A 23,158-nucleotide genomic window follows, 5' to 3' on the forward strand; every position below is an offset into this window, starting at 1 on the left:
GATCACTGGGGCCTGGTGGAAGTGGGACCACTACCCCCAGCCAATTCATCATTTGCGACAGTTTCCTGTAGTAAATGACTATTGAAATCTATTCCACCTAGGGACTGCAGTAGATTTCAATCTAAGCACACGGACTGGCACAGGATACACCTAATTTATGCTGAGACCTGCACCTCATCATAAATTACCGTAAGTGCATCCTCTGTCTGTGTGCGGGGAATTACAAAGACCAGCGTAAAATGCTAGACTTTGATAATTGACCCACTTTTCCTATATAGGGACTGGATAGATAATAATAATTGAAATAAATTATCATATTCACCACAAGAACTAGATTAATATTTGCAAAAGGGGGAGCCTCTTTAAGGCTGCCCATATACATTCAGGTTTTGATCAGGTTTTCTGATAGTTTTAACAAGGACTTGTCACCACGAAATTAAGTGTAAGTACAGGCAGCAGGTTATAAAGCAGAAGTTGCTGAGCAGATTGATATACAGTAAAACTTGTAATTTATACATTTATATCTTTGCTTTTTCAAAGTTAAAGCAGCTCTGTCACCAGATCACCCCTATTACAGCAGGCACATAGCCTGGTGGGGATGATCCTGCAGTTTAAAATAATACCTTCCTCCTCACTTTTGGTGCCACAATTGTTGATAAAATCGTACTTTTATTTCTTTCCTGCACAAGAAGGCTGGCTTTTCCAGTACGAGCACCGCTATGCAATGCCACTGACGTTTAAACACCCCCTTGATTGACAGCGCTAGAGTACGACTTTGACTTGGTCTAGCACTGTCAATCAAGGGGGTAGGGGGTGTTTAGATGTCGGTAGGCGTCCCATAGCGGTGCTCGTACTGAAAAAGCCAGCCTCCTGGTGCTCGAAATTGACTGTCAGCAAAGGAACAAAAGTACAATTTTATCAACAAACGTGGCACCAACAGTGAGGAGGAAGGTATTATGTGAAACTGCAGGATCACCCCTACCAGGCTATGTGCCTAGTTTAATAGGGGTGATCTAGAGCTGCTTTAAGGTCGCCCCCATGTACAGTTATCAGCACCCGAGGGAGGTGTTACCAGTGACTGACAGCTATCTCTGTATACACACTTACACAGGGAATGCTATCAATCACTGATAACACCTCCCCTGTGTACAACTATCAGTGACTGACAGCTATCTATATATACACACTTACCCAGAGAATACTATCAATCACTGATAACACCTTCCCTGTGTACAACTATCAGTGACTGACAGCTATCTATGTGTACACACTTACACAGATAAAGCTATCAATCATTGATAACACCTCCCCTGTGTACAACTATCAGTGACTGACAGCTATCTATATATACACACTTACCCAGAGAATGCCATCAATCACTGATAACACCTTCCCTGTGTACAACTATCAGCGACTGACAGCTATCTATGTGTACACACTTACACAGGGAATGCTATCAATCACTGATAACACCTCCCCTGTGTACAGCTATCAGTGACTGACAGCTATCTATGTATACACACTTACACAGGGAATGCTATCAATCAATTGTACTTAGACTCGTACTTGAATCACTTCCCCCATACCTTGTAGATTGTAAGCCCTCACGGGCAGGGTCCTCTCTCCTTCTGTTCCAGTACAGCGCCATTGAATGAATGTATAAATTACAAGTTTTGTTGAACCTTTTTTCCCACAAACCTATATACAGTGGACCAATCTACTCAGCTTCTTCTGCTCTATAACATAATGCCTGCATTTTGTGGTGACAGGAACTCTTTAAAAAATTAAAACCAGTTGTGGATTTAGAAAAGAAGAGTAGGATCTGCCTCTTAAAACCTGAACATGTACGGGTAGCCTAAGGTCCCATTCACACAGGTTTGTTTTTTTTGGTGGAATTTGGTGCAAATGATCAGTGAAAAAGCCACCGGAAGAAGCGTTGAAATTGCCTTCAATAGGAGGCCATGCTGCACTTCATGCAGCCGAGGTTTATAACTGTGACTCCATCAACAAAAAACATGACCGTTATTGGTGTGGTATCTGGACAGATGGCCCTGTGAACTGGTCGTAAAGACCCCCTTACACATCAGTGTACTGTTAGATGACACTGTAATATGCATGGAGAGCTCCTGACGCTCCCCTAACAGATGATGTCGGGGGAGAGAAGGATCGGACAAGGTTAATATTTTCTCCCGATCCTTTTGTTCTCCTAGGAGATAAGCCACCACCAGAAGTGTCTGGCAGCAGCTTCCTCCTCTACCCTCATAGATTACACATACATGTTAAGCCAAACCAAAAGTGTATGAGAATGGGGAGCTGAAATGGGGTCGAGAGAGATATGTGTTGCCCGACAGCTATTGGATATCTAACCTAAGGCGGGGGTACAAATGTATATAGTCTAAACAATGCCCTGTTTCTAAAGACGTCATTCACGGCTGCACAAATCTAGCTTCTATTTTGCTACTGTGTATCAGCCTGGATTCTAGACCATTTAGCTCACAGAGCATTGCCTAGATTGCATACAATTATATCCACGGCTCAGCTGTGAGCAGGGCTACTTCTCTATCAGTTAGGTCAACCAGTGGTGAGGAGAGGATATGACTGAAAAGTATGAGGTGAGAAATTTCACGACTTAGATCTGGAGATCAATTTTTCATGAAAGATTTTTTTTTACTTACAAATACCATATTTTTCAGTAATAATAATAATAGAGGATGGTTTACTAAATGATATATTTATATACAAGAGCTCAGTATCTGGACAGGGCCCTGACTACAGGAGAACTACAATGTAGGCTGGCTACACATATGCGTCATTCAGTTTTTTTGTTCTAATAAGACAGGAGACCCTGTGGACCTGACTGAACCTGACTGAACCTGACAGACCCTATTATAGGTCACTTAGGTCCACAGAGTCTCCTGTCTTATTACAATAAGGCCTCATGCACACAACCGTTGTTCTGGTCCGCATCCGAGCCGCAGTTTTTGCGGCTCGGGTGCAGACCTATTCACTTCAATGGGGCCACAAAAGATGCGGATAGCGCTCCGTGTGCTGTCCACATCAGTTGCTCCGTTACGTAGCCTCACAAAAAAAATATATAACCTGTCCTATTCTGGTCTGTTTTGCGGACAAGAATAGGCATTTCTACAATCGGCGCCTGTTCCATTCCGCAAATTGCGGAAGGCACATGGGCGGCTTCCGTGTTTTGCGGACCGCAAAAAACTGAACGGTTGTGTGCATGAGGCCTTATTGTAATAAGACAGGAGACTCTGTGGACCTAAGTGACCTATAATAGGGTCTGTCAGGTTCAGTCATGGTGTTTGACCTTTTGCTGGCAAAAATGTCAGAATCTGCAAGAGAACTTAGGCCTAGTTCACACTTCAGTGATTTGGTCAGTGATTTCCATCTGTGATAGGCCTCATGCACACGGCCGTTGTTTTGGTCTGCATCCGAGCCGCATCCGTTGCGTTCTGCAAATTGGGAAAGGCACACGGTCGGCTTCCGTTTTTTGCCGATCTGCGGTTTGCAGACTGCAAAAAATGGCATAGTCGTGTGCATGAGGCCATAGTGAACCAAAACCAGGAATGGAGATCTGCATATGTTCTGTGTTTTTGAGCCTCAGGCCGGGTTCACATCTGCGTTGTGAACTCCGTCGCTTTGATCCAGTCACTGCATATATCCTCGCCGGATCCCATTACAGTGACTTGGGATCTGATGGTGCCCATTGGTATCCGGCTATGCGCCGGAACAGATTTCACAGCGCATATGTGAACATTGCCTTGCCTGTTTTTTGGCTCAGAATCACTGATGGAAATCACTGAAGTTAGAACTAGGCTTCAAGCTTATCATCCGAGACCAGACTGCACCAGTCATGTAAACGTAATCTTAAGTACTTCAAACTGAAATGGCTACAGGACTACTGCATATATGTTTTTAAGACTAACCTGTCCCACGGACTTATGGATTCAAAACTATTTAGTCAAATAATATACTTCTCCACAACTCCAGGGAGACTGCCAGCACAGCCATGTTCATAGAAGATTGAAAATGCTTATGTTAAATTAAGGACCATATGAAATGTTTACTACTGATAGAAGCACGTTTGGAGAGAAATCTAACAATTTCATCACAGTTCACAAGATAAATAACTTCTAAGAGGAATATTCTTCTGGCTTTTCTCACACCTGGGAGGAAAGTAATACTTCTTAATGACCCAAATAAGTTACCAAACTGCCCTTAGAAAACTAATTGTGCATGAAAGCCCTAAGCTAAGAATTGGCAGCTTTCAAACGCTCCCTTTTAATGGCAGGACAGAGACGTGGCTGTACCCCTGTGGCTATAAGGTTTCATTTGATATGCATCATAAAATCACCGAGCACTTATTTGTCAGGCACAACATATGCTAAAGTGCAGGCCAGAGAAAATGAGAATTTTTTCGATTGGTAATATTTGTCTTTGGTAAGAAACAATCTTTCTATACATCCCAAATGACCCAATTCTATTTTACAGCTCCGGCATAAGCTATTCTCATTAAGTGAATGATGAGCGCACAATTAAAAAGTGCCAGTGGGTAAGAATGTCCTTATGCCACAATCGGTGCACACTGTGCAATTAGGAGGATGTATGGGCAAAATCCTGTTTCTCAAGACTAAGGTCACACAGGAGGTTTTTTTCATCACAGATTGAGAAATTAATTCCCGTTTTTAGGAACCGAGGCTGCTTGATTGAATTTCTCATGTGGCATTATGAACTTTTTTCATATTTTAATGCAGACTGTAGCATAACCTGCGTCTATGTCACGTCCTAGAGATATAATACTGGCCAGTAGAGATTTCCTGCTGAGCAAATAAGAATCATTTATGAACCTGCCAAAATCCAGTCAAAGCAACAGTTCTATTTTGTCATGTTACTGATGTTCTGGCCCAGCGGCATTGTTTATCCAGGTTGGTGTAATATTAATTAGGGTCCTATACTGCACGATATGACCTGCCCAGGCTAAGAAACATTTGAAAGAGAATCTGCAAGCACACTTACGGTGTCAAAATGTCTAAACTTTCAAGCTCAGGACACCAGCCTCTGTTTTTAACAGGTGATTCCCAATCTGTCGTTGCAGAAATTATCCTGTTTTTGCAATCTAGCAAGAGCAGGTTAGGTCACCAGCTGTCGGGAAGCCAGTAGGGATGTGCAAACTTGTGTTTTCAAGTTCTGCGTATAAAGTTCCGGTTGGGATTATCTAAGAATTCTGTTATGGATTCCGTTACCACGGACCAAACCTTATGATCAGTGGTAGCGGAATCCATAACGGAATTCTAAGTCTACTTTTACACTCGCGTTTTGGCTTTTCGTTTGTGAGATCCGTTCAGAGCTCTCACAAGCGGTCCAGAAACGGATCAGTTTGCATTCTAATGCATTCTGAATGGGAAAGGGTCCGCTCAGAATGCATCAGTTTGCATCAGTTCAGTCTCCATTCCGCTTTGGAGAAGGACTCCAAAACGCTGCTTGTAGCGTTTTGGTGACCGTTTGATGAAACTGAGCCAAACGGATCCGTCCTGGCACACAATGTAAGTCAATGGGGATGGATCCGTTTTCTCTGACACAATCTGGCACAATAGAAAACGGATCCGTCCTCCATTGACTTTCAATGGTGTTCAAGAAAGATTCGTCTTGGCTATGTTACAGATAATACAGACGGATCAGTTCTGAACGGATGCAGATGGTTGTATTATCTGAATGGATCCATGACGGATCCGCACCAAACGCGAGTGTGAAAGTAGCCTTAGATAATCCGAACCTTGTACGCCAAACTTGAAGTTTGCTCAAGACTAGCAGCCAGGTATCCATAGAAGACAGAAGTGGTTTATGACTACTTATCCCTTCTCTTTTCCAGGGTACAATGGGGGAGATTTAACAAAACGGTGTAAAGGAAAATTGGGTTACTTGCCCAAAGCTACCAATCAGATTCCACCTTTTCATTTTCTTAAGGAGCTCTGAAATATGAAAGGTCGAATCTTATTGGATGCTATGGTCAACTAAGCCAGTTTTCCTTTACACCATTTTTTATAAATCTCCCCCAGAGTGCTCAATGAGCTCTATGCAGTGAATAGAGGAAATGCCTCTATTGGACCCAGTGATCACATGATCACCATGTGCTCTTTGAGCGTAGCAGGGTTGCTGGATCTTAGCAGACCCAGATCAGTTCTGCCAGTGTAAAATGTCACCCAGGGGATCTTTGAAAGGAGTCTTTTGTGACCTCATAAATAAAATACCATAGAAAATATCAAAAATAAACACCTACAATAACCAAAACCATTGACGCTCCATTCAAACGAGCAGTGGTGTAACTGAAAATGACTGGGCCCCACAGCAAATGTTTTTCCTCCCATGCAACCCCCACGCTAGTCAAGATCTCTCTCTGTCAGACAAGGCACGGCAGCAGCTCCGCCCGTTTCCTACAGTGTCTTTGTACATAATGTCATTTTATAATACTGTTGAGAAGCCCTGACAATAAAATCTTTTAGTCCTTCTAGGTGTTTCCCTTCTGAGTTTGGGCCCCAAAGCAGCCGCTTTCCCTATAGCTATGCCCCCCTGCACATAATACATATTTTATATCAAAAGGACTGTTGTAAATTAGGGAACCTTTTCTATCGTTTAAGAATAAATAACTGTAATTTTAAAAAATGTGCAGTGCAAGGTGTCAGTATGGTACCCTCACTGCAACACTTATGGTCCTGTATTTTAAAGGCTATGTACAGCTTTGGGGGGAATTTTTTGAATTATTGCATTGGACTCATTTTGAGCTAAACATTTTTTAACTGGTCTTTATTAAACATTTTGAACCCCTGTCTCTCTGCAGCTTTGAGTTTCTCTAGTAGCAGACTCTGAATTTTCACTCTGTTCCATCAGGCAGCTCAGCTGACGGGCTCCTTATCTCTGCTACCGGACATTATAAACACTCATTATAATTCAGTTCTTATGTTACTGATAAGAATGTGGCTTAAAGAAGTGTTTATGACCTTTTAGTAGTTTAGAGATAAGGTGTATTAGATGACTGACACAAAGTGAAAGTAAAAATTAGGATTAACAAAGCTAGACAAAAAGTTAACCCTTTGTGACAGAACGGCTCAATATTTTTAATAAAGACCAACTGGAAAAAAAATTTTTAACCCAAAATGTGTAAAATGCAATCATAAAAAAAAAATTCCCCAGAAGGTGTACACAGCCTTTAAGATCATGAGGCATAGCTTTATAATTTGCCTGGACATATACATTTATACCTAATGTGGTGATGTGTACAGTATAAGTGATGGGAGGCGTGTATATCTCACCCAGATACCTCAGCTTGGTGAGATAACTTGAACTCCGTTGTCAGAGGAGAAGTCTGTGATTGCGACCCCCTGAGAGAGAGCAATCCCTTACACTAAATTTTGTATGTAAAGTATCTTAGATGAGATGTTCTTTACTCTACATGTATATGCCTCTGCATGTTATATGTGTATATGAAAAATGGAAGAAATCTGTCTCAAAACGTTTACAGTTAAAGAGGTTTTCCACACTCCTGATATTGATGACCTATCTTCAGGATAGGTCTCATTCAAATGAAAGGGAGCTGAGCTGCAGCAACCCAGTATAATTACTACACTTTGAATGGAGCTGCGCTTCCTGCCCCGATCAAAGTGCTAGTACTAGAATGGTGTCAGACCCCCCAGATTGGAATTTGATCAGCTTATCGGAGGATAGGTAATCAATATCAGGAGCTAGGGAAACCCCTTTAAATTTTCTTCTCATGTTTCTTTCCCTTCACAGTACTCAACATTAAAGGCTATGGACATCTTTGGATACATTTTTTTTGGCGGGCTTGGTTCTAATTGTGCGCTAAAAACTTGTTTTCATAGTTTTTTCTTAAAAGTTCAACCATTTTTCTTCTGCAGCCAATACCTTTTCTCATATATTCCACACAGTGTACTGTAAGTATAAAAAATGTTCATGCATTTTCCCATAGGCTTCTTTATAAGAACAAAAATGTATGAAAAAAACACGTGACCAGAAAATGGCACAAAAAATTGTAAAAAAAAAAACATGAATTTTACGGCATTGTTTAAGCCCATATGAAATTACTACAAACTATTTGGGAATGAAGCCTTAATGTGCTCCCATACTAAAAGTCATGCATTTTTTTTTACAACCATTTTTTGGTGTAGTGTTTTGTAGTTATACGTTTTTATCAGACATTGTTTTTCCTCTATAAAGAGGGAGCCAAAAACTGTGGGAGATTTATCAGAACTGGTGTAAAGGAAAACTGGCTTAGTTGCCCATAGCAACCAATTAGATTCCACTTTTCATTTACCAAAGGAGCTCTGAAAAATGAAAAGGTAGCATCTGATTGGTTGCTGTGGTCAACTAAGCCAGTTTTCCTTTACACCAGTGTTGATAAATTTCCACCACTGTCACCAATTTCACTACAAAAATGCAGCATTTGTGGGGTGTGAAACCCACCTTAATCCAACAAAATATGATCTAAATATAACATTAGAAATAGGGGATTTTATTCAATAACAATCAATAGCACACACAGAAAACATTACATAATACGCATAACTTTTGAGAAATGCTGAGTTATGAGATTTCAGTTTGAAATTGAAAGACCAGATAACATTGCATTTCCTTATCACAACCACTGAGTGTGAGTAATGAGTATCACAGGGAGAAGCCCGCCAGGAAGGCAATGTAATAGCCCATCATAATGTAGTCAGACACGCAGCATTATGACCATAAGTAATATCATGGGCTTATTGCTTTATACTGCAGTGATTAATACTAGTAACTTGTATACAAGACAGCTGCACTTTTTTATGATATATAGATATATTCAAAAGATGAAAGGACAAATGTATAAGTTTTTATTTGTACTTAAAGGGATTCTGTCACCTCTTTTTAACCTATAGAGATGCGGACATGCACGGCTAGATCGCCGCTAGCATGTCCGCAATATATGTGTCCTATATCTGAGTGGTTTTATTTAGGGGAAAAAATGATTTTATATATATGTAAATGAGCCTGGTAAGGAGTCCAAGGGGCTGTACTAACTGTTCTGGAGCCCAGCACCGCCTGTAACCAGCAATCTTCTCCTTGCTCATGAAGCCAGATCGCCGTAATCTCGCGATGCGCGCGCTCGCACATGCGCAGTGCCGGCATAGTGTTCCTTCCCTGTGCTGGCATCAGGGCAGGAACTGCACATGCGCGAGCTCGCGCATGACGAGATTACGGCGATCTGACTTAGTGAGCAAGGAGGAGATTTGGGGGGCGCAGGCGGTGCTGGGCTCCTTCACAGGGGGGCGTGGCTGGGCTCCAGAATGGTTAGTGCAGCCCCTGGGACTCCTTACCAGGCTCATTTGCATATATATCAAATCATTTTTCCCCCTAAATAAAACCACACAATTATATGAGACGGGTATATTGTGGACATGCTAGCGGCGATCTAGCCGTGCATGTTCGCATCTCTATAGGGTAAAAAGAGGTGACAGAATCCCATTAACGCCAAAAATACAGGGGCACATTTATTAAGACCAGCGTTTTAGACTCTGCTCCTAATAAAGCCCTAAACTGGCAGTGGATCCGCTGAAGTTATGAAAAGGCTCAGGCCTCTCCATAACTTTTGTGTCTCCAGCACCATTTTTAAATGTAAGACAGCTTCTAAGCTGTCTTTCACACTAGCGTTTTTACTGGATCCGTCAGGGTTCAGCAAAAACGCTACCGTTACTGATAATACAACCATCTGTATTGGTTATGAACAGATCCGGTTGTATTATCTTTAACATAGCCAAGACGGATCCGTCATGAACTCCATTGAAAGTCAATGGGAGGACGGATCCATTTTCTATTGTTTTAGATAGTGTCAGAGAAAACGGATTTATCCCCATTGACTTGCATTGTGGATCGTGATGGATCCATCTTGCTCTGCATCCCATGACAGAAAGAAAACCGCAGCATGGTGCTGTTTGCTCTCCGGTATGGGAACGCAACCAAACGAACAGAATGTATTTTGGAGCATTCTGTTCTGTTACGTTTTGTCCCCAAGGTCAATGAATGGGGACAAAACGGAAGCGTTTTTTTCCCCCCGATATTGAGACCCTATGACGGATCTCAATACTGGAAAATATTAACGCTAGTGTGAAAGTAGCCTTACATTTAGACCTTTTGCTACACCTAAAACAGGCTCAGAAAAATGGTGAATGAGACAGGCTGGCCGATCCGTCCCCTTCCCTGCCCACAGCACGCCCAATTATTTAGACCTGGCAAAGTCGCATATAGTGACTGAAATACCCCTAATTTAGGCGTATTTCAGCATAGCAAATGACCCCCACAGTTTGTATTGTATAAATGACTTCCCTATTAAGATCAGGATACATTGTTGGTTTTATTGGGGAATTTGCAAGTTTATAATGGTCATTTGATTCTCAACTAAAAGGGTTTTTCACAGTTGTATGAACAAAATTGGTCGGTGCCAGGAAAGTATTTTTTGCAGATTTCGTGATCTGGTACAAATCTGCATCAAAATCTGTCCAGTTTTTGGTGGGGATTTGGTGTAGAAATGCAGTGAAAACGGCACTAAAATCTGCATGACTGCATAGTGTGCACATACCCATTGAGTTACATTAAGATATAACTATATATTACAATGGGAGTCAGTGAAAGATATATACAACTGTCTACAATGACATTTGGGGTGTGCGCTAGGAGGAATGTTTCTGTCCCGTATCAGGCCTGGTCGGGCCTGGTCGGGCCGCAATGCACGAGCACAGTCCGTGGGGCAGCCGCAGCGGCTCACAGACCTATTCACTTGAATGGGTCTGCGATCCGGCCGTTGCGCAAAAAGATAGTTCTATCTTTTTGCGGAACGGAAGAACGGCAAGAAACCCCACGGAAGCACTCCGTAGTGCTTCCGTAGGGTTCCGTTCCATGGTTCCGTTCCGCACCATTCCGCATCTCCGGATTTGCGGACCCATTCAAGTGAATGGGTCCGCATCCGTGATGCGGAATGCCCACGGAACGGCGCCTGTGTATTGCGGCCCGCAGTTTGCGGGCCGCAATACGGCAACGGGCCGCACACGTCAGTGTGAAAGAGGCCTCAAGCAAAGTTTACAACAAAAACAAATATACAGTAGAAATGTTTCAATGTAATGTCATGGTAATTGTTCCTGGACTATTGGGCACTCAGTTAAAGGGGTATTCTAATGTCAGCAATCCATCTTAACATGATAGATAATTAAAAAAAATCTATATTAATATTTGCGAATGCACTGATTTTTCAACAGTTTACTGATGTTTAGTTCTTGCTTCTCCCCCCCCCCCCCCTCCCTTGTCCCCAGCTACGTATCACTTCTGTTGCCTATGGTCACAGCTGCTCTTGCGCAATTCCAACTCAGCATTTTGGTTTGTGCATGGCCGGGCAATTGCGCATGCACATTACCTCCTTGCAAGGAGTGAGCACTTCCAATGTGATGCCATCACAGCACCGCTAGCTGTGTATGTGCTGGTAAGGGATTAGTGCCACCCACAATCCAGCTGAAGCTGGAGAACAAGCCGCAGTCCATGCACAAGTGAAAAAGATGGATAGCAGGAAAAAACTATTACAATGCCAGATATGTTTATTTTCACCTATAGTCATGATCTGGGGGGAAAAGCTAGGGAGATAGGAATAACCCTTTAAGTATACAGCACTGCTGTCTGCCCTATCACATGACGGGTGGAGGCTACATGTACACACTTACCAATTCCTGCTTGACCAACAATCCATGACAGTCGAATGAAAAGCATCACACCCCATATATTTAACATGCATCTGACCTATTAGAAAAATATAGGAAATATTAGATGAATATCTGATTATTACATTTTACTCACTGCTTTTTTAAAGTAAGATAATGTAGTCTAAAAGGCAAGAATGTAAGCAGCTCTCAAGTCACTGAATTTACTTTTAAAAAAAATATCTAAATCTAGTACCAAAAAAAGTTTCTGCACATACTTTGTTTTACATATTTCATATACTTTTATCTATTTATGTAGATAGTTGCTTTAAAAAATATCTGCTGCCATGAAAACATAGCGCAGATTTCCTCAACACGACTGTCAGACATGTGACTTAGCGGCTACGTTTTAAGAGTATAAGTTCCCACAATACACTGCTCTCTGGTCCACAGAAGCTAGCAGAGTTTTGAATTTATTTTTCAATGTACTATAATATGAATAGTAAAGATGAAAGACAAAAATATCTTGTAATAAAAAATCTGTATAAGCTAAGATTTTAAAGGGGTTGTCTCATCTGGACATTTATGGCATATTGATAGGATATGGCAATATGCCATAAATGTCGGATAGGTGCCGGTGCCACCTGTAGAACCTTCTCCTATCTCAAAAACATGCCTCCAACATGAATGAAGAACACACTGTGCATTCGCAACATCTTCTCCTTCACTTATGAGAGCTCGCTCAGCTATTTTTGGAAGTCCTCTAGCAATGAATGGAGACAACGCTAAGCATGTGCAGCCAACCCTCCATCCGTCGCTATGGATCTTTTGAAAACAGCTGAGCCAGCATTTGACTATATTCAGAAGTCCCATGGCAGTGAATGGAGAAAGCCACACATGCGCAGCTTGCTCTCCATTTATGGTGGGACCCGGTTCTTGAGGTAGGAGCAGGACTCAGAGGTGGGACCTGCACCTGTTGAGCATTTATAGCATATCATATTAATGTGCCATAAATGTCCAGATGGGAATACCCCTTCACTATTGTTCACAAGGATTTATTTAACCCATGCACTATGCCAACTCCTGTTATTTCAGCTATCAATAGGCTGCCAACTCACCAGAACACCCTTTATCCAGCCAAATTTTACAAATCCTCCCTTCTGTTGCTCTTCTTGATTCTGCTCTTCATCGCCCAAAGCACCTTCTCCATTTGAAACGGAGCCAGGAGTCACTGCTACATCCTATATAATTAAGAATAAAATTCATGTTGGTATATTCACCTATTTCACATTGAAGAAAAGTAGCACTATTTTATAGTCACACAGTTAAAACAAATACTCAGGTTCAAACTTTCTCAAACCCGGTTTGATTCGGAGGAAGATAAAATCTTACTTAAAAAACTATTGAGATATGGCCGTTCCCTAAGATGTGAGAGTGATATGAGAATAAGATTGTGGAAAATGTCAAAGTCCTTATTGTCTTAGAAATCCATTGGCAATTCTATGGAACTGTGATACAATACTATAGCATTTTTGATGAAACACTTTCATTTGATTGAAAATAGGAACAGAGCCCAACGGTTATGATTTATTCAGAGTCACCCCTGTACCCTAACTCTTTATGGAAAATGACATTTGCTTGATATTTGCTATGACATTTACAGTGAACTTATTGGTTTTTAGTTTAATGCTCTTGGTTTGCGTGAATATTCTAGTGATTTTCTACTTAACTTTCACCTGCAATGAACTGGCTTTGTCTGGAGCTTGTTTTCCCATAAGAAAGAAGGTGATAATAAGTATTGCAGCACTGAAAAGGCTTTTTAAAGAGAACCTGTCATCACGAAATGCAGGACAACCTGCAGGCATCATGTTATACAGCAGAAAGAGATGAGAAGATTGCTATACTGTATATTTATTTATGGATTTATTTTTTGTGGTAGTGTTAAAACATTCAATAAAACTTGTAATTTATACTTTTATATCTCTGCTTTTCTAACTTCAGTTGTACACAAGGCCATGACTAACAGCGATTCGTATATAGACAATTACTCAGAAAATGCTATCAATCACCTTACCCGAGTACAGCCATCAATGACTGACAGCTATCTATGTATACACACTTACACAGAGAATACTATCAATTACTGATAACACCTCCCCTATGTACAGCTATCTGTGACTGACCGCTATCTATGTATACACACTTACGCAGAGAATGCTATCAATCACTGATAACACCACCCCTGTGTGCAACTACCAGTGACTGACAGCTATCTCTATATACACACTTACACAGAGAATACTATCAATTACTGATAACACCTCCCCTATGTACAGCTATCTGTGACTGACCGCTATCTATGTATACACACTTACGCAGAGAATGCTATCAATCACAGATAACACCTCCCCTGTGTATAACTATCAGTGACTGACAGCTATCTCTGTATACACACTTACACAGATAATGCTATCAATCACTGATAACACCACCCCTGTGTACAACTACCAGTGACTGACAGCTATCTATGTATACAAACTTACACAGAGAATGCCATCAATCACTGATAACACCTCCCCTGTGTACAGCTATCAGTAACTTATAGCTATCTATACATACACACTTACGCAGCGAATTCTATCAATCACTGATAACACCTCCACTGTGTACAGCTATCAGTAACTTATAGCTATCTATATATAATCACTTACATAGAGAATGCTATCAATCACTGATAACACCTCCCCCGTGTACAACTATCAGTGACTGACAGCCATGTATGTATACACACACAGAGAATGCTATCAATCACTGATGACACCTCCCCTGTGTACAGCTACCAGTGACTGACAGCCTTGTATGTATACACACTTACATAGAGAATACTAGTCACTGATAATAGCTGAGTGGGCTTTCTTGAGCTCACAATATGGTGAATGTAGCATTGGAGCTATTGATACACAGAGGGTATTTATCATACATATTTTTAATAGTACATTCATACAATTATATAAATATTATAATTATCATTTTTATAGTAAATTAATATCAATAAAATCTAAGGGCTCATGCACATGGCAAAGTTACATGCCTGGACCCTGTATGGTGATGCAGATTGCCCCTACAGATCCAAATTACAGACCTTTAGAAATAAGTCTACTGTCTTATTGTAAGTCACCAAAATTTTCAATAGAATCCATGCTTCTAGGGCAGAATTGATCCATAATACAATAAGTGATGAACCAGTTTTTTTTCTCTTTTTTTTTTTTTTTCTACAGAATCCATAAAATAAGCCCTGCATGCCTCAGAATAAAACTAAAGACTGAGGAAAGTACACTGTGGGCTGATTTTACAGAACTCTGCAGATTGATAAGACAGGGGTAAGCTATTAGCCTAAGAGATAGAAACGGCCCCTTTACAAGGGCTAATTATCAGGAACGGACGTTCAGATGAATGCTCATTCCCTATAATTGCCCTAAATATAATATATTGTTTGTGCTATATAGTGTGCGAGTTTGACATTCAGATATTAGGCTAGTTTCACACTAGCACTAAAATCTTTCAGCAGGCTGTACCGGCAGAGGAGCAGCCTACCGGAGTTGATAGTATCTGGTATAGCCAGACACTATCTTTGACTATAATGGGATATGTGGGGACAAAAAGCAGACAAATACAATGAACTCTGGCAGAGGAAAAGTCTGCTGGAAGATTTTAGTGCTAGTGTGAAGCTAGCCTTAGATTCCTAGCCCCCTGGGGGGAGGGCTGCAGAACATGTTGGCACTATATAATCAACAGGAATAAATAATAGCATTGTATAATATGGTTCAAAACAGATCAAAACGTGTAACACAGTACAGAAGCACAATGGTCAGCATAACCACAGCCTCGACCATTAACAGTAGCAAGGTACCGTAGGAAACAAGCACACTCATATGAGTTTAAAATATAAAGGATTATAGATACAGAGATTGGACCTAGGTGGCTTTATTAAAATGTAGAGGAGATGGGAAAAAGAGATTGAAGTGAATTATTTCCACAAAGAGCTATGAAATACTTGATAGAGGGTATGCTGATAGCATTATGCTTCATTTCACAGAGAAGATAAAAACAAAGCAAACAAAAATCTCTTCTCTGCAGGATATAAACTGGTTTGGAGTAAATAAAAAAACCTACACAGCAGCAACATAGAAGATAGAAGCAAATCGGCAAAAGGCCAAAAGATTATTTCTCTATTTGGAATCCTGAGCAGACTTTCTGAATTCACCCATTTATGAGCAAGATAGATGGATACAGGTCAGTGGCAGACTCACAGAAAAATATTTGGTAGCAATGTATTGATTGCAATGATGTTGGCAATTGAAGCTGCAGACATCTGGATACTGTCAGAGGGCATTTCTGGACATGGAACAAAACAGATTGTTGAAACTTGCTACATAAAGGTGTATCGGGGGCCAGCTCCTTCCTGAGATGAACATGGACCTTTGGATCACAGTTGGCAAGCGCTTGTGTTTGGCTTTTTAGCTAGCCCCATGGAGAGCTTGAACAGTCAGAATGTAACAAACAATAACTTGACATTTTCAATATCTTATGTTGTGCTAAGTGTCATTTTATTACCCTGGTGAAACTACCGAAGTAGCGGCGGCTATGGGGCTCGTACTCTCAGGGGAGCTTGGCACTAACCCTGCGTTCACACCTGAGCGTTCTGAAAGGAGCGCTCTGTATGCGCGATTGTACCGGCGTTTACAATCGCGCATACAGAGACAGGCGAATACACATTGTCGCGCGTTCCCGAAAGTCTATGTACGGGAACGCGCGACAAAACACCCCAAAAAAGCTCAAGAACTTGTTTGAGCGTTGGGCGTTTTACAGCGCGATCGTATGCGCTGTAAAACGCCCAGGTGAGAACCATTCCCATAGGGAAGCATTGGTTTCTCCTTGTTGAGCGTTTTACAGCACGTAGGAATGCGCTGTAAAACGCTCAGGTGTGAACTTAGGGTAAGGGTAGATAGTCGCCGCCAGGATATTGTGTACACCATCAAACACAACGTTCTGATGGTGAATAGGGCCTGGAACTACTTTCATTCTGCGCTGGGCACCGTGAGAGTGCAGGCCGTCAGTAGTTTGACAAATAGTAAGGAAGAAACAGTGTATGCCACGCAAGGCGCCCTATGTCAGTATCTAGTGCTGTGATTGACCATCCACAGTAGATCGTGAGGGAAGCACTGAGTCCTGATATCTCAAATAGCCTGGACCTGTATTTTTGTATGGTAAATGCATTTCTGATGGGGCTGCTGTCACGCTCTCTATATAGAAAGGAGGAGTGGGAACATTCTACGATTCTAGTAAGTCTAGTCTGAAACAGATTGCAGTCCAGTGAAGCAGATGCAAAAATGGGGTAGCCAGTCCTGGATAAGATTATGCCAGGCCAGAAAAGAACCTTACTGGAAAAGCAGGACAGAAGAAAGAGGAGAAAAGTAGACATTAGGTAGAGGTAAACTGCATTATGAGAAGCTGTTCAGTAGTGTAAAGGCTTCAGGCCCTGGACAAGTTTACAAAAAGCAGAAATCCAGATATGTCTACTGTTCCACATCCCACCGAGGACATTGGGGAAAACTTAAACTGTGAGTATGACAACCTGTTCAAGAAAGATGCAGAGCGTAGTCTGCTGTTAGGGTCCATCCTGTGATTGCATCACACCAGAGAAAGCGTGTACCCTCATTTCTGGAGGCTTATGGAAAAGGCAGCTAGAACAGTGCACTTTGAGAATTGCTCTAAAGAAGCCCCTTGGCCTATTAACTACCTGTGCAGCCATGTCACCCATAAGAACAGTCCAAAGTGCACTTGTGTAACATCTGCCAAAATGCATGCTGAGAACTGTAACTGAAGTGCCTGAACTTAATTCTTCAGTAAAGAACCGTTCTGCTCTTAACCTGGCCTCATTATTCCCTGCATTGTTACAGCTCATGCACACGAAGGCTTGTCGCCCGTGCCATGCATTGGGGACCGCAAAATGCGGACCCGCTGTTTGAGTGCCGCAATATGGGCACAGGTGGGACATCTACATCTACAGCTGTATGAGGGACCATGCCTTGCACCTCAACGCAACCCTCAACATTAAGGGCACCTCAGCCAAAACCAGGTAGAAGAACCTCAAGACCAGAGAATGCCCAGAAGGAAAGAACAGGGGTGCCCAGGGGTGCGACAGAGCGAGGGACTACTATGACCACTATTCTTGCTACTATCACTCCTGTGCTCCCCTCTGCTCTTCTCTGGGCTCGCTGCAAGTATAAAGCTGTATGTGAGGTACTCACTCCAGTACAGTGGCACAGAAGATGATGGCACTGTATAAATAACTCATATTTCATTGCCCAACCCTGGTATATTAATATTGATCTAGCACAGAAATGGTGATTATTCATGAAAATGTTGAGTTGCCCTTAGTACAACTATTCAATGCTTTCCTGTTTTTATTGATAGGGAAGTTTTTAACACCATGCGCAGGAAAGCATCCCAACCAATGAATATGTATAATTCTATTTGTAGCAAAAGCACGGAGCCAAATTTTAACCGTTAAAGAAAATCCTTCAATTATTGCCACCTGAAACCAGTTGATTCCTGCATTATCAGAATTAATGCATACTTTCACACTCCATTACCATAAATAACGCTTCTTAATGTCCTATTAATGCGCTCTGAATTCCTGTGTTTGCAGCTACAATTACTCATTTACCAGCAGAGCTGCCCTAAGAAACCTATAAGTCATAAAGCACGGAACTCTATAGATTCATCCCCTGAGGGACCACACAGGCAGTTCCCCTCATTTTACATTGCTTCATATAAAGGTAGTGGAATGGAATGTATAATGTAGTGTAACATTCACATAGGCAATTAAATATATCCATAACTGGAGCTAAAATAATAGTAACCACATTTGTGTTATTAAAATAACTTTCTTTGTCCTTTTTGACTGTATGAAGTCTAACATATTTGTTGCAGACATTTCTGTGACTGTTCCACGGGACTGGCAGAAATCTATGCCACCAAAATATCCCCATGATTCACAGCGATTTCTACAACAAATGTGAATGTGAATACCCGCTTACTATGATCATATTTCCTGCAGAATATTTGAAGGGGTTTCCGGTTGTGGCAAGTTATAACCAGGATATCTACAGGATAAGGGATAACTAGTACTACTGGGACCCCCACCGATCCTGAGAACAGAGGTCCTCTGTTGGGCATGCACATTGCTGCTCCATTCATTTCTATGGGAGTCCTGGAAATAGCTGAGCACTGCACATGGCTATCTTAGTATCTGCCATAGAGAAGAATGGGGGTGCAGGAAGGGCGGACTACATGCAGGACCTGCCGCTTTGTTCATTTTGAGTGTCCCGCAGGGGAATGGAGTCCACGTAGGGATTCCAGTGGTAGAACCTCCACCATCTAGTTACTTCTTATCCTGTGGATAGGGGATAACTTGCCACAAGAGGAATACCCGTTAATATATAAATAACGTTCAGTTGTACATTGTTTAAAAAAAAAAAAAAAAAAGAGGCATTAAAGGGTTATTCCCATTTCAGCTATTAATGGTTGAGATCAGAATACCGCAGATTACAGAAACAGCCAAGGTGACTGTGTTAAGCTGTTTCCGTAATTCCCATAGAAGTGAATGGAAGTAAGGCCTCATGCACACGACCGTTGTGTGCATCCGTGGCCGTTGTGCCGTTTTCCGTTTTTTTTGCTGACCCATTGACTTTCAATGGGTCCGTGGAAAAATCAGAAAATGCACCGTTTGGCAGCCGCATCCGTGATCCGTGTTTCCTGGCCGTGAAAAAAATATGACCTGTCCTATTTTTTTCACGGCCAACGATTCACGGACCCATTCAAGTCAATGGGTCCGTGAAAAATCACGGATGCACACAAGATTGTCATCCGTGTCCGTGATCCGTGTCCTTTTTTTCCTATCATTTCAATGGCAAACTTGACTTAGATTTTTTTTTCATTTTTCATGTCCGTGGATCCTCCAAAAAACAAGGAAGACCCACGGATGAAAAAACAGTCACGGATCACAAACCTACGGACCCCGTTTTTGCGGACCTTAAAAAAAAAACTGTAGTGTGCATGAGGCCTTACAGAAACAGTGGAGCAGAATGAGCTGAGCTACATTGAATAGTAAAATGGAAAAAGCCAAGTAAATATATGATCGGACAATATGGCTTTAACCCTAATCTTAACTGCCAGTAAAATGGTTCTGACCCTACTGGTTCTACTAATGCTGTGACATCACTGGTGCCACCAATGCACCATAACATCCGGCTGCCACCAGCTGGGTGGTCACATACAGGGACTTGAGAACCACATGTGCCTCCCAATCCACTGGTTGGAGAATGCTACTTTAAGAAATACAACGAAAGAGGAAAGAGCAGGTGGAAGGGTAGAGGTCTATTCTGTTGGTAACTGTGGTATGCACTATGGTGAATGTCTATCAAGATCTCACCACGTTGGGCAAATGAGCCTTATCACAAACTCATCAGACTTATCAGAAAGATTCTAAGATGGGATCCTGCTACACAATGTAGCTACATGTTGACTTTTTGATATTCTTCTCCCAGGTTGAACGAGGTAAGATTTAGGCCTCTTTCACACTACCGTTTTTTTTTTCCGTTTTGCGGTCCGTTTTTTGCGTTCCGTATACGGAACCATTCATTTCAATGGTTCCGCAAAAAAAACGGAATGTGTTCTGTATGCATTCCGTTTCCGTATTTCCGTTTTTCCGTTCCATTGAAAGATAGAACATGTCCTATTATTGCCCACAAATCACGGTCCGTGGCTCCATTCAAGTCAATGGGTCCGCAAAAAAACCGGAACACATACGGAAATGCATCCGTATGTCTTCCGTTTCCGTTCCGTTTTTTCTGAACCATCTATTGAAAATGTTATGCCCAGCCCAATTTTTTCTATGTTATTACTGTATACTGTATATGCCATATGGAAAAACGGAACGGAACAACAGAACGGAAACGGAACCACAACGGAAGCAAAAAAACGGAACAATGGATCCGTGAAAAACGGACCGCAAAACACTGAAATGGACATACTGTAGTGTGAAAGAGGCCTTAAACAGATAGTCCGTAATATAGTGCAGATGCAATTGATCTTCAGACATGCGCAGTAACCTGTTCAAAAATGGTCGGTGTTATTTCGTTGATCTTCCCATAAACTTTGTATATACCTAGCAGTAGGTAAGATTCACTTTCTTTCATAAATGTCCCTTTAGAATTTAGTGCACAAAAAGTGTCAAATATATGCAGCCATTTGGCACAGTTAGCGTGTGATTTACTCGGCCCTGATGCAAAGTCTATAAGTCAGGATCAGTACCTACAGACTGATTAAGAACACCACTTGGTCAGTTGTCGGTGAATTATATAGAATTTAGAAGAATAACCTTTTATCCTTGAGGCGGAATAGTCAAAAGTTTATACTGAACGTAAAGCGCACTGCGCGCAAAATCATGGACTGCGTTTTAGTTCCTCAGACAGGGTCTACGATATTGAATGTCATTATTTATTAACACAAGTAAATGTACTGATACCAGATGACATATCTCTGTCCCCGCATCTCAGCTTAAGGAATAAACCTCGGACAACATTCAATTTTGAAAAGATTTATTCACATAAACTAATCAACATTTGGGTGTTGTCAATCCAACTTCATCAGAACATGTCATCTTGGTGAAGATGGATTGACGCATTGACTTGTTCATTTCAGCATGTACCATTATGCAAATCGCCTCCTTCTATATTTACAGGGGCTGCCAACCTGATTTTATTTATGGAAATTCATACAGCACTCGGCTCAGTGTTCTCCCGTATGCACACAAGATTATACTATTCACCCTTAATGTATGCCCAGAACTTTTTCCTAATAAATGTCCCATGCCTTCAGTAGATGGATGATTTCTATTCTATTATATATACCATTTTTTTTTTTTAATCTGGTTCCACCTGAAAGTTTTTAGATACAGGCTGATCAAAATGCAGCAACAAAGTGTTTTATGATAATGTATCCAAATCAAGAAATTGTATGGCTGGTTCAGACACTGCAAATAACCCCAACAACAGGAGCGCCTGATAAATCTATCGCAAGTGTCTGGCTGCATAACAAAACAGCAAAAGCGTTCCCTTTCTATGTGATTCTCTCGTCAAGTGACGATCCTGATGTACAATAATCATTCTTTCTATCTGGCCTCCAATTTCCTAATGTATGTATTGTTAACATTAGTCAGTGGTAAGTGTGCATTATTGTATCCCTGCGTTCTGCATTTTGCGGACCGCACTTCGCCGGCACTAAATAAAAAGTGCCTGATCTTGTACACAATTGCAGACAAGAATAGGACATGTTCTATTTTTTTCAGGAACGGAATTGTGAACCTGGAAGTGCGGATCTGCATTTCCGGATCCTGGCAGCACATCGTGCGGCCCCATAAAAATGATTGGGTCCGCAATTCCGTTCCGCAAAATGCGGAAACAAAATTGCAGACATGTGAATTGAGCCTTAGTATGGTATTTTAGTTGGGTACAATTCTGGCATCAAATCTAACATGCCGTTTTATTTGTATGACCCAGTTTTAGCACCACAATACTGTGGCAGGAGGCAAACAATCTGGGCCACGCTGACTGTCTCCTCCACAGTGCATGGAAATCATAGAGACAGACAAATATCGAAATGTTCTAATCAATAACCAATTAAAGGAGTTGTCAGAGATAATTAATAATCCTGGACAACCCTAAAATGTCTTATAGTAAAAAAAAAATTAAAAAAAGTATACACTCTAAAGCGCTGTTCTTTGCTGCCCTGGTCTGCTCCCCCCTTTTCCCCCCAATTGGCAAAAAGAAACAAAATCAAAACTACAGTGGTGATGTGCCTAGATACTGCACATGACTTCTGCAGCCAATCACTGTCCTCAGCAGTCTACAGATGAGGACTGTGATTGACTGCAACGATGAGGTGCTGAATTCAGAGACATAACCATACACATTGCTGATTGCTGTGATGTGCCTGGATTCGGTACCTCAGCACTGCAGCCAATCACAGTCCTCAGTTGTAGACCTCTGAGGACAGTGATTGGCTGTGGTAGTCATGTGCCATTTAAAAGACATACAGCAGTAGGGAAACGGACCAATGGTGCTGGAGAAAGTGGTGAGTATAACATGATTTTTATTTTACACAACTGAGGGGGGTTACTAGACCTGTGCAGTAGAGAACAGCAGGAGCGGGCTGGGAACTTCAAGTGGCCCTGGAAAAAAACTAAAAGTGGCTCCATATTGTAGATGGGAAATCTACAATATAGACTTCTGTACGCCACTGAATTGCTTCAAGTGTAGTATTTTATTAAGCAAGCGGATTTCCAGTTCAAA

At 41.5% G+C, this 23,158-nt stretch overlaps 1 protein-coding gene across 3 annotated transcripts in view; it reads right to left on the bottom strand.

Annotated features, from left to right (window-relative positions):
• Window positions 1-23,158, bottom strand: part of SLC12A1 (solute carrier family 12 member 1) — a 122,762-nt gene that overhangs the window by 93,131 nt on the left and 6,473 nt on the right. For all 3 annotated transcript variants that reach the window (XM_044279630.1, XM_044279631.1, XM_044279632.1), the window contains exons 3-4: window positions 12,860-12,982; window positions 11,766-11,841 (exon numbers count right to left, since the gene is read on the bottom strand). In XM_044279630.1, coding sequence (XP_044135565.1) covers window positions 11,766-11,841; window positions 12,860-12,982 — 199 coding nt within the window. The remainder of the gene's footprint in view (window positions 1-11,765; window positions 11,842-12,859; window positions 12,983-23,158) is intronic.

The sequence above is a fragment of the Bufo gargarizans genome, chromosome 2 (genome assembly GCF_014858855.1).
Source record: "Bufo gargarizans isolate SCDJY-AF-19 chromosome 2, ASM1485885v1, whole genome shotgun sequence".
NCBI lineage: Eukaryota > Metazoa > Chordata > Amphibia > Anura > Bufonidae > Bufo > Bufo gargarizans.